General features: G+C 40.7%; 1 protein-coding gene across 3 annotated transcripts in view; it reads left to right on the top strand.

Moving 5' to 3' along the window:
- COL8A1 (collagen type VIII alpha 1 chain) overlaps positions 1-12,486 on the top strand; it is a 155,266-nt gene extending 142,780 nt beyond the window's left edge. For all 3 annotated transcript variants that reach the window (XM_073668117.1, XM_073668114.1, XM_073668122.1), the window contains one exon: positions 6,736-12,486. In XM_073668117.1, the coding sequence (XP_073524218.1) occupies positions 6,736-8,648 (1,913 nt within the window). In that variant the 3' untranslated portion in view covers positions 8,649-12,486. The remainder of the gene's footprint in view (positions 1-6,735) is intronic.
- Positions 12,487-12,907: the final 421 nt, after the last annotated feature.

Genomic DNA, 12,907 nt, shown 5'->3' on the forward strand with positions numbered 1-12,907 from the left:
ATAAATTAAATGCCTAGTTAAAAAAAGGGACAAGCCCCTTTTTTGTACAAAGTACAAGAAATTACAGCAAAACCAAAGAAATGAGCCAGAACATAAGTCGGCATACGTGCAATCTATAGAGTATGTTCACACTGAAGCTATTTCACAGACAAAACCCAAGAAAAAAACAAAATGAGCATGTACTCTGTAGTAAGTAAATTGTAATCGTAAATGTAAACAACATAGGGTACTTAACAGTATTTTGATCAAAAAAGCGTAAAAGCCATCCCACTGTGACAAGGTGTACCCAATTGGGACAGTCATATCTTCTGGTATTAATACCTCACCTTGTGTCAAGTGACCTTAATGTAGATGAGGGCAGAGCAGGACACGGGTCTGACTGTTTAAACACTCCAAAACACAGTCCACACCACGCAAGTAGTCGCAACTGGCCGCAAGCAGTTTTATTGGTTCCATATATAAATCAGCAAAAGTAAAGCACAAATGTAAATCGTAACTCACTAGAGCTGAGCTAAGTGCACAGCTCCAAACCAAACAATTGCTTTACTTACTGCAGTTTCCAAGGAGCGCAGCGAGCCACCAGCTTGTGGACTCTTTGCCCTTTTATAGCATACCAGAGCATTTTAGGAGATTAGCCACAATTATCGCGAAAATTTGTAGCAGGGAAATACAGTTTCTTGCTACTAAACTCCCTGGCTAGTTTATTTTCGTAGTATCAGACAAAAACCTAGGGAAAATGTACACACCATCAAACACTTTTTCCTTGGTACTGTTACACTATATATACCCCAACTATCATGGGTCTTTAATAGTATTGTTCTTTTTCATGTGAGCCAAAGACAGCTTTTGGACTTCCATAAGCTCCAGAGCCCAGGTGCGACTGGAATCCATGCAACCAGTATAGTTACACCCCTGCTGGGAGGAGTATGGTGAGGCCAAGCTTTAGATATCCTTTTAATGCTTAAAATATAACAATGATTCCTTTTAGACATTTTTCATATGCATCAAATGCTACAAGAAACCTCAAACTTTACTAAAATATAACGGTGCAGAAAGTTAACTCAGCACAACAAAATCATTGAATTTATATTATTAGGTGTCAAATCACACTCTTCTCAGTCAGGATTTCTTTCTGCATCACATCTTTGTCATTTGAAAAATGGCTACATCTAAATTACTTTTTACTTTTTGTGCCACAATTGGAAAAGTTGATAAAGTGGGAGAGGTTTATGAGGTGGGGGCATGGCTAACAACTTTTAAACCGATGTAAGCCCAAAACCTAAAAATCTACAGTACTGATTGCATTTTTATTTTAGACCTGTCTGATGTACCCCTTATTTATAACAATACATGTGTAAATGTGTGTAAAATCTGTGTAAATTTGTTCCAGTGTACTCCAGCTAGTTAAGGAATATGTCCCATAACTTATTTTTTCTACAGTCATGGCCAAAAGTATTGAGAATGAGACAAATAGTAATTTTTCCAAAGTTTACTGCTTCATTTTTTGTAATGGCAATTTGCATATACTCCTAAATGTCAAAGAGTGATCCGCTTAACAGCAATTACTGTACTTGCAAAGTCAATATTTGCCCAGAAAATGAACTTTAACCCCCAAAAAACATTTCAGCATCATTGCAGTCCTGCCTTAAAAGGAGCAGCTAACATCGTTTTAGTGATTGATCTATTAAAACAGGTGTGGGTGTTGATGAGGACAGGGCTGGCGATCAATCAGTCATGATTAAGTAAGAATGACATCACTGGACACTTTAAAAGGAGGCTGGTTCTTGGTATCATTGTTTCTCTTCAGTTAACCATGGTTATTTCTAAAGAAACACGTGCAGCCATCATTGCACTGCACAAAAATGGCCTAACAGGGAAGAGTATCGCAGCTACAAAGATTGCACCTCAGTCAACAATCTATCGCATCATCAAGAACGTCAAGGAGAGAGCTTCCATTGTTGTCAAAAAGGCTCCAGGGCGCCCAAGAAAGACCAGCAAGCGCCAGGACCGTATCTTAAAACTGTTTCAGCTGCAGGATCGGACTACCAGCAGTGCCGAGCTTGCTCAGGAATGGCAGCAGGCTGATGTGAGTGCTTCTGCACGCACTGTGAGGCGGAGACTCTTTGAGCAAGGGCTGGCTTCAAGGAGGGCAGCAAAGAAGCCACTTCTCTCCAGAAAAAACATCAGGGACCGACTGATATTCTGCAAAAGGTACAGGGAGTGGACTGCAGAGGACTGGGGCAAAGTCATTTTCTCTGATGAATCCCCTTTTCGATTGTTTGGGACATCTGGAAAACAGCTTATTCGGAAAAGAAGAGGTGAGCGCTACCACCAGTCTTGTCTCATGCCAACTGTAAAGCATCCTGAAACCATTCATGTGTGGGGTTGCTTCTCAGCCAAGGGAATCGGCTCACTCACAGTCTTGCCTAAAAACACAGCCATGAATAAAGAATGGTACCAGAATGTCCTCCAAAAGCAACTTCTCCCAACCGTTCAAGAGCAGTTTGGCGCCCAACAATGCCTTTTCCAGCATGATGGAGCACCTTGCCATAAAGCAAAGGTGATAACTAAATGGCTCATGGAACAAAACATAGAGATTTTGGGTCCATGGCCTGGAAACTCCCCAGATCTTAATCCCATTGAGAACTTGTGGTCAATCATCAAGAGACGGGTGGACAAACAAAAACCAACAAATTCTGGCAAAATGCAAGCATTGACTATGCAAGAATGGACTGCTATCAGTCAGGATTTGGTCCAAAAGTTGATTGAGAGCATGCCAGGGATAATTACAGAGGTCTTGAAGAAGAAGGGGCAACACTGCAAATATTGACTTGCTGCATTAACTCATTCTAACTGACAATATAACCTATTGGTACTCATAATATGATTGCAATTATATTTCGGTATGTGATATAAACATCAGACAAACACTAATAAAAACCAGAGGCCAGCAGATCATGTGAAAATATAATTTTGGTGTCATTCTCAAAACTTTTGGCCATGACTGTATAGGTTGGTGCTAGAAATTTTTTGGACAATCCAGAATTTTCCATAATTCTGATTAAATTTGACTAAAAACTCCAAAGTCCTAAAAGTAAATAAAGAGAACCAAGTAAAAAAAAAAAAATGGGTAAAAAAAATATTACACTTTGTAAATTTTTTTTATTATGGAAAAATGATCCAATATCACATTTGTGAGCGGCAAAAATACGTGAACCTTTAGGACTAGCCGATAATCTGAAGATGAAATTTGTCCAGTGTCTTCAATCAATAAGACGACTGGACAACCTGTTTTATTCAATCACTGACAGCGGGATTTAACACTCGCCGGCCGAAAGCACGTCATTCATCTCGCCCATCAGCACCCCATGATGTGATCGTGGGGCGCCGATTGGTAGTCATGACAGCCAGGGGTCTGCTGATGACCCGCGTACCTGTCATTACGACACTTTTGCTCGTGGCCGGCGTTCAAAGGAGATCATGATTTCTGCTTTAGATACAAGTGCTGAATCACTGCTATGTATGGCACAGGCAATCGGACGACCGCAGCTTCAAGTCCACTAAGGGGGCTATTAAATTCAGTGAAAAGTAAAAAAAAAAAAGTTTTTAAAAACATGAAAAAAAAACACAAGTTCAAATCAGCCCCCTTTTGCCCTATTAAAGATAAAACAATAATAAAAAAATACATTAATTTGAAATCGCTGCGTTAGTAAAAGTTCAGTCTATCAAAATATAAAATAAATGAATCCGATCCGTAAACGGCGTAGGGAGAAAAAAATCAAAACACCAGAATTACGTTTTTTTGGGCCATTGCAACATTGCAATAAAATGCAATAAGAGGTGATCAAAACATCATATATACCCCAAAGTTATATAAATAAAAATGTAATATGCGGGCGTAAATAATAGGCCCTCACACAGCCCCATATCCTGAAAAATGAAAACATTACGGGTCTCGGAAAATGGCTACATAATCAAAACATTTTTTTCTTACAAATTTCAGAATATTTTTTCACCACTTAAATAATAAAAAACTTATACATATTTTGTATGTGTGCACTAGTATTGTCCTGGAGAATCATATTGGCAGGTCACTTTTACCATATAGTAAACATGGTAAATAAAAAAGCCAAATAACAATTGTGGAATTGCACTTTTTTGCAATTTCAATGTACCTGGATTTTTTTCCCCACTTTTCAGTGCATCACATGATAAAATGAATGGTGTTTATTTGCAGGACAACTTGTCCTGCAGAAAAACAAGCCCTCATACGGCTATGGGGACCGAAAAATAAAAAAGATATGGCTCTTGGAATAAGAGGAAAAAACTGAAGAGCAAAAATGGAAAATCGCAAGGTCATGAAGGTTAAAGACCAGGGATCTATCAAAGTCAGACCTTCACAACAGATGTTTGTACTATGATACACTTCCACAAACAGAAGAGATTTCAGAGGACCTCAGAAGAAGAGTTGTTGATGCTCATCAGGTCCAGAGTTTAAAAATGGTCTTGAATTTCCTCCACAATCCACAGTCAGACAGATTGTGTACAAATGGAGAAAATTGAAGACTATTATCCTCCCTAGGAGTGATTGACCAACAAAGATCCCTCCAAGAGAAAGGTGTATAATCTATAATATCACTAAGGAACCCAAGGTAACCTCTAAGCAGCTAAAGGCCTCTCTCAGATTAGCTAATGTTAATGTTCACGAGTCCATCCCTCGGGAAGACACAGAACTACATAGGTGTGCATGATAGGATTGGAAAGCGCATGTGTGACATGCGGAAGTAGTGCTGTTGCTTTAAAAGCATTCAGCAACTATTAGAAGTAACACAAGCAAATGATAAAGGAAGTGTTGTACTCCAGAAGCATTCAGCAACTAGAGGGGTTAACAGTCACAGGAGAAGGGGAGTGTTTTAGCAGAGCCCCAGGGGGATTGTGGGGAAGTTGTTTACTGTCTGGCTGGAGCCAAAGAGAAAGGTGGTGTGTGCTTTCTGTATCTCACAGAAGCGTCCCTGAAAGTGAAAAGGATTCAAGTCAGGAGTGAAGCTAATCACAGGTCAGGTAGAGTTCCTGAACTAGCAGTGCTGAGTATTGTCAAGCAGAAAGATAAGGACTGTAAGAAATGGTGTCACAGGGATCATCTCCCTCAGCAAACCCTCCCCCCTCCTCCATCTCATTGTGCTGTAAAGAATGCTGTGTTCATTAATGTGCCTTTGCATTAGAACTGTGCTGTCCTGTACTACTGGGAAGACTTAACTGCTGTGCTACTAAGGAAACTGTACTGTTTGTCACTGGAGCCTGTTGCACTGGCCGTGCGGCTTCTTATTACATGCTACTGTTCTACTGTTTATGAGGACTCTTGTCAAGTGTGTCTGGTCAGCAAGTGAAACAATCTACGTGTCTGTGCCTGAGGGTCAATACCCCTGTGTGCCTGAGAGAAGCTGCAGCACATGGTCTATGGTCGCCCTGAGTAACGGTTCCCCCAGGATTCCAAAGAATTCATGTAACCTGTCTCGCCCCTATCTGAACCTAGCGGTGTGCGTGTAACACATGCCACTGTTCTCCAAAAATAACATTGCTGCTCATCTGCAATCTGGAACATAGTGGTGATAATACTATCATGGTTTGGGCCTGCTTTGCTGCATCTAAGCCAGGACGGCTTGCCATCATTCATGGAACAATGAATTCTGAATGTTATCAGGAAATTGTAAGGGAAAATATCAGGACATCTGTCCATGAGCTGAATCTCAAGAGAACATGTCTCATGCAGTAAGATAACGACCAAAAATACAAAAGTCATTATACAAAAGAATGATTAGAGTATAATAAAGTTAAAGTTTTGGAATGGCCAAGTCCCTGACCTTAATCCTACAGAAATGTAGGACCTGAAATGAAATGAAGGACCTGAAAAGAGCAGTTTATAGAGAAAACTCACAAATTAGTTGAAGCTGTTTTGTAAGGAGGAATGGGCTAGAATTCCTCCAAGCCGATGTGCAGGGCTAATCAACAATTACTGGAAATGTTTTGATGTAATTATAGCTGCACAAAGGAATAATTCTCCAAAATAAAAAATGGCACAATCCAATATTTTTTACTCATTTGTTTGACTTGATTCTCTTCATCTAGTTTTAGGACTTGTGTGAAAATCTGATGTAGATTTAAATCAAATTTATGCAGATATATGGAAAATTCTGAAGAGTTCAGAAACTTTAAAGAGCCACTGTATATGTACTCTATATCTAACATCATAATGATAAAACTATGAAATGGAGAGACCAGGATTAGCTCAGCACTTGGAAAGAATTATAGTAAAACTTATTTAATGTACTCCAAATAAATTTTTAATGAGCAGTTTCAAGATCATGTTCATTCAGCAACTAGATGGGAAAATTAACTTTTTGCTTTTTTTAGTTTTAGTACTTGGCTAGTGTTTCTAAATAACAAACATTATGTCAAAGTGACTAGAGCTCATCACAGGAGTAAGGAAGAACTTACAATAGTTGTGTGGTTTCTTCCTTTCAGAGTTTTTTTTTTGTTTTGTTTTTGTTCAAATCAGACAACCCTGGCACAGGTAAAAATGAATTCTAAATATTTGTGCTTTTTTTGTCAGTATGAATGATCATTGGTGGCGATATTCAAATATGTTAAATTAATGTGAATTACAATTTTTACCTTATTGGTGTTTATGACATTGTCAACGCAAAGGAAATATAACTTTATTCTTTTTTTTACCAGAACTTCCATTATCTGCACGAAGAGGAGATCAAGGCCCAATCGGTGAACCAGGGCCAAGAGGGCCACCTGGGCCTCCTGGACCACCAGGACAAGGACTGCCAGGACCTAAAGGAAATCCTGGACCCGCTGGTCAACCAGGATATCCTGGAATCGGCAAGCCAGGAATGCCAGGCATGCCAGGAAAACCAGGAGGTATTGGAATATCAGGTCCAAAAGGAGATCACGGTCCAAAAGGAGAATGTGGACAAACTGGACAGCCAGGGCCCCAGGGGGCACCTGGGCTTGCTGGACTAGCTGGTGTTGGAAAACCAGGTGAATCAGGTTTACCAGGACTTCCAGGACCTAAAGGTGAACCAGGATTTAAAGGACCAACTGGATATCCTGGCATTGCAGGCCCAAAAGGAGATAAGGGAATTGGCGTACCAGGATTACCTGGACTTAAAGGTCCTCCAGGATTACAAGGGCCACCGGGCCAACCTGGCTTGCCGGGTATTGGTAAACCTGGCATGAATGGATTCCCAGGACCAAAAGGGCACCATGGTAATCCTGGGTTACAAGGGCAACCAGGACTAGAAGGGCCTACTGGACCACCTGGGCTTCAGGGTCCACCAGGAGTTCCGGGTGTCGGAAAACCAGGTCAAGATGGTCTTCCTGGTGAAATTGGAATACCTGGTGGCAAAGGTGATCAAGGACTTCCTGGTTTACCTGGAGCTCCAGGTCTTCCTGGAATTGGCAAACCAGGTTTTCCTGGACTTAAAGGTGAGCGTGGTTTCGGTGGTCCACCAGGCCCCATTGGTCCAAAAGGTGAGAAAGGTCATGTAGGTGAACCAGGTATTGGAGGCCAACTAGGTGAGCCAGGTCCAATAGGTTTACCAGGACCTGTGGGACCTCCAGGTGTGGGTGGATTCCCAGGGCCTAAAGGAGATCGTGGCATTGGAGGCCCTGAAGGACCAACAGGACCAAAAGGTGAACCAGGAAGTCAAGGACTTCCAGGCAAACAAGGATTTCCAGGTGAAGTGGGTCCTCAGGGTCTGAGAGGTTTGCCAGGACCAATAGGTCTTAAAGGAGAATCTGGACACAAAGGTTTAACTGGACCACCTGGTGGACCTGGATTGCCTGGACCAAAAGGAGAATCTGGAATTCCCGGTGAACTAGGTTTGCAAGGACCAACTGGAATACCCGGTCTTGCAGGGCCAAGTGGTCCTATTGGTCCTCCTGGACTACCAGGACCAAAGGGAGAGCAAGGCTTACAGGGGGCACCTGGGGTACCAGGTGTTGGCAAAGCTGGCTTGCCAGGCCAACAGGGTCCAATAGGGCCACCTGGAGCTTTAGGACCCCCTGGACAACGTGGCTTACCTGGTCCTCCTGGTCCGCCAGGTGAGCCTGGACTTCCAGCAGAAATCCCACCTACACCACCAGGAATGGGCCAGTATTTGCCAAATATAGGACCGGCAATTGATGGAGTAAAAACACCACATGGTTACCAAGGAAAGAAAGGGGGCACGGTTCCAGTTCATGAGATGCCAGCCTTCACAGCAGAACTAACCACTGCCTTCCCACCGGTAGGAGAACCCATAAAGTTTGAAAGGTTACTGTACAATGGCAGACAAGGCTACAATCCACTCACAGGCATGTTCACTTGTGAAATTCCTGGAATCTACTACTTTTCCTACCATATCCATTGTAAGGGTGCAAATGTTTGGGTGGCGTTGTACAAGAATGCCGAACCATTGATGTACACGTATGATGAATATAAAAAAGGCTATCTGGACCAAGCTTCAGGTAGTGCAGTGGTCCCACTGATGCATGGAGACAGAGTATATATTCAAATGCCGTCAGATCAAGCATCTGGACTCTACGCTGGACAGTATGTCCACTCATCATTCTCTGGATATTTATTGTATCCAATGTGAACAAAAATTAGTAGAGACTCTTAAATTAAATTTGCTTTTACTTTTTTATATTGGTAATAACTGCCTTAAAAACACTGCTACCAGTGGCAACATTTTGCTAAACGGTATATTTCTGACCTGAAGGCATCATCTTATGTTGACTGGTTGGACCATCCTTTACCACAGCTAAATCTGCTATTGTACTATGCACATTATATAAAAACAGAGTTGAAGACTTTATTTTCATTGAATTAAGGTCTGGTGCTACCCTCTATGGAAATAGTGTCCTGGCACATATTGCACATATAGATCAACAAGTTTTTTTTCTTAACTCTGGCATTCTTTCACTTACATTATTATTTGAAATTAATATATTTTATTGCATAGTTTACAGGTAGATTTCTGAAAAGTAAAAGAAAAAAAGAAAGAAAAAAAAATCAACAAAAACAAGGTTACTGTGTTCATTCATAAGTAATGCCCATATCTGACCGCCATGTTTTAGTAAGCGATAGATAAATTTTTTATGTGCAAAGCAATTTCACGGGTTTCTTTTAACAAACAGCGCTGCTCTTCTCCATCATGAGCTGCGATACCAGACACGACCTATGGTGAGGAGCGGCACTGTTTCTGGGGAAAAAACAGACCCTTTTTCTAAACGGTTTTTCTTTTCCTGAAGAACACATGGATAATTGGGAAAGCAGTTTGGTAACGGAAAGCAAATAATATATGTATTTTCCGATGTATTGTCAAAATACATCCTGTAAATGAGGTGTCGATTCATTTTTCATAGCAAGCCAAAGCTCCAGAACGTACATTTCCTGTATTCCCTATAACTAGAAATTCTAAGAGTACTTTTTTTATGCCAAAGCACAAAGTAAATTGAAAGGTGACGATATATTTACTATAGCAAGACACAAAATAGAATTTCTTCTCTTCAGTCGTGTCTAACCCTACTCCGCGATGTTCCGCTTTAGTTTGATTGTGAGTCCTGAGTGTATCATTGTATAGAATTTACCTTTACATGCGCAGATTTAGTATTAGATTTACTTGTGGATTTTTTTTTAAAGGAAATGTAAACTAGTTGCTCTTACTGTTTGTTAGTCTAGCCTTGTAGAAATCCTGCAAAAAAAGCGGCTTAATCTGCTGATTTATTCCATTTTCTCTGGTAACTGATAGAAGGACGTGGACCTTGGCAAAGTCAACGAAACCAACTTTTGTCCTACTGCAGAACAGGGAGACTCAATCCAGTTGCCTATGGGTACATCTACACAGGATGCCAAAATCTATTTTTTAATTCTGCTATGTAGCGAAATCCATGGTAGAAAATTGCATAAAGATTAAAAATCCTCACCAAACATCAAGTTAGAGTAAAACTTTTGAGTTGCTCAGATCTCATCCACTTTGCTTTTACTTTATTCTGCTGCAGATTTTCCGCTCAAGCATCTGAACAGAAAATAGTCAGTGTATCTGCTGGATAGAAGCAGGACAATAAGGTGTCAGAAGAAACAGGGGTGGACATACCAGTTGGTGCAACCTGGGCAGCTGCACAGGGGCCCTAGTGATAAGGGAGCCCACTTCCATCTCTAAAGCAGCTCCTATCACAAACACATTATTGAACTGCAAAGGGCCTATACACTTTTCTTGCACAGGGGCCCTTTTCTGTCTGTCCCTGCGAAGGAGATGTGGCTGAGCTCCTAGTACACAGAGAGAAGATTTCTTTATATATGTAATGGGTTTTATTGCAATATAAGACACAATAGGTTCAAAGAAAAGGAGGATATCAAGTTTGTAATTGCTTGGACATTTTCTGTGTTTAGTGTTCCTTTAAAGGGAACCTGTCACCGCGTTTTCCCCATATAAAGTATGGCCACCACCATTAATGGTTCTTTTAAAGCATACTGGAATGCTGTAATAAAAAAGTATTTAATCCATTCTGCAGATCCCAAAAAAGAACTTGTATTATACCCACAGACAGTGCGGTCAGGTCTGGTCCGATGGGCGTCTCTGGTCTTGATCCGGCGCCTCCTCTCTTCCTTTGCCGTCCTTTCTTGCTTTGCATGAATGACGAGTCCTATATCAACCCACACAGTGTCCCCCAATGACGCCCCAGCGCAGGCGCACTTCTCTCTGCCCTACCGAGGGCAGAGCAAAGTACTGTAGTGCTCATGCACCGGCTTTACCTACAGGTCATCGGCGCTCTTTGGCCTTTCCCGGCACACGCACACTACAGTACTGTGCTCTGCCCCCGGCAGGGCAGAGAGAAGTATGCCTGCGCAGGAGCGCGATGGAGGACACTGTGTGGATGACGTCATCCACATGAAGTAGGGAATGAGGACGGCAATTTAAAGAAGAGAGGAGACGCTGGATCAAGTCCAGAGACGCCCATCGGACCGGATTGTGCCGTCTGTGGGTATAATAAAATATCTTTTTTGGGATCTGCAGAGGGGTTGGTGACTTTTTTTTTACAGCATTCTAGAATGCTGTAATGGAGGGCTTAAAGATGGTGGACATATTTTATATGGGGAAAACCAGGTGACAGGTTTCCTTTAAATATGATTCTTTTTTAATTCTTTCTATGCTTTGGCTGCCTATGCAAAATTTTTATTATATGGTTTCAATGTATCTAGATTGACAAATGAAGCACCTTTTAAAAATAAAAAAAAATCCTTATGAAAAATGTTTCTTTATAGCTACTGTGCAGAATTAAGCATATCCATGGTAACAGACTACACGCACTGTGTACTCTGATCTCGCATACTCAGCCCCCTTCAGTCCAACCTACTCAAGAAAAAAAAGGAGGCAGATGGAAAGGCGTATGATAGCAGGATCAGAATACTCCAAAAATGGGGATGAATAGGTCTGTATTGGAGCTGTGCACATAGAACAGTAGAGTAATTTTTAATCAAAACATTTGCAACATTTTTTTTCAATTCCGATGTATTAAAGCAATACAAAAAACATAATGGTGAAGATGAACATGCGCTAAACGATTAAATGTAATGTGCACTGCCCAGGGGCTTAGAAAATTAGCAGGGTTTTTTTGTATGTATTGTGTATGCTGCACATATATTTCACAAATTTGATCTAAGATTTAGATATTTGCTATAGAAATGCTGCTAGCAAATGATCACTAACCTCAATGGATAATCAAGTTATTATAGTACGGCACACATCATCCTAAGCAATAGACATAGGGAGCAGAGAGTATAGATTATTCATGGTTTCACTATATCCATAGCTTAAATAAACTGTTCTATATTTGGGCAATACAATTTTAAAGTAAAAAAAAAAAGAAAAAAAATGCAAAACAAACTTTTTTTTAATGCAAATATTTTTATCATGCTTTAAATATTCAATAGTTGACAGATTTTCAAAGTATTGATTTGAATTCCTAATTTTACCAAACTAGAGTAGTTTCATTCTAAAACATATATGCATCCACCCTGCTGGTTACTACTATACTATTACTATATCTATGCAATTACATAAGTAAATTATTTTTGTTTAAAAAAATGAAAAAATTGCAGTATTTCACAAACGCGTCTCAGATTTCCTGAATCACTGCACAGCATAAGTATGACATACTGTATTTTCAAATGGTGCTAAACATTAAAAAAAGTGAATTGTTTAATTTAATGTAAAAATCAAAATTGAAGAATATTTTTCTTGAAATGATATGTCCCTGTGATAATCTGAGGCAATATAATGAACACTGTGGTTCTGTGGGTAATACTGGCGGTGCGCACGTGGTTACTGCTGTTCTTGAAATCTGGAGTTAGCTCACAAATAAGATCCTGATTGGAATGTGAAACAGAAAATCTACAAAGTGTTGTAGAACAATAAAGTTCTTTTCCCAAAATTTATGGTACTGTTACCTTATTTTCACGACTATATATATATGGAAAGAGAGAGAGAAAGACGGAAGCAGAGAGGTAAAGAGAGAGGAGAGAGAAAAAGCGGAGTAAAAGGGAAAGAGAGGAGAGAGATAGGACAGATGGAGAGGAGAGATGGAGAGGAGAGAGAGATGGAGAGAAGAGAGGTAAAGAGAAAAGGAGAGAGGGAAGGAGAGGTACGGGGAGAGAAAAAAGGAGAGAGACAGAAGCGGAGAGAGTGAGGAGGAGAAGGGGAGAGGAGAGAGAGCGAAGGAGAGGTAAAGAGGAGAGAAAAAGAGTGACAGGAGCGGAGAGAGAGTGGAGAGGGGGAGAGGAGAGAGAGGGAAGGAGGAGAGAAAGAGTGACAGGAGCGGAGAGAGAGTGGAGAGGGGGAGAGGAGAGAGGGAA

The sequence above is a fragment of the Phyllobates terribilis genome, unplaced genomic scaffold (assembly GCF_046119375.1).
Source record: "Phyllobates terribilis strain yellow unplaced genomic scaffold, ASM4611937v1 Scaffold_2__4_contigs__length_985480577, whole genome shotgun sequence".
Taxonomy (NCBI): domain Eukaryota; kingdom Metazoa; phylum Chordata; class Amphibia; order Anura; family Dendrobatidae; genus Phyllobates; species Phyllobates terribilis.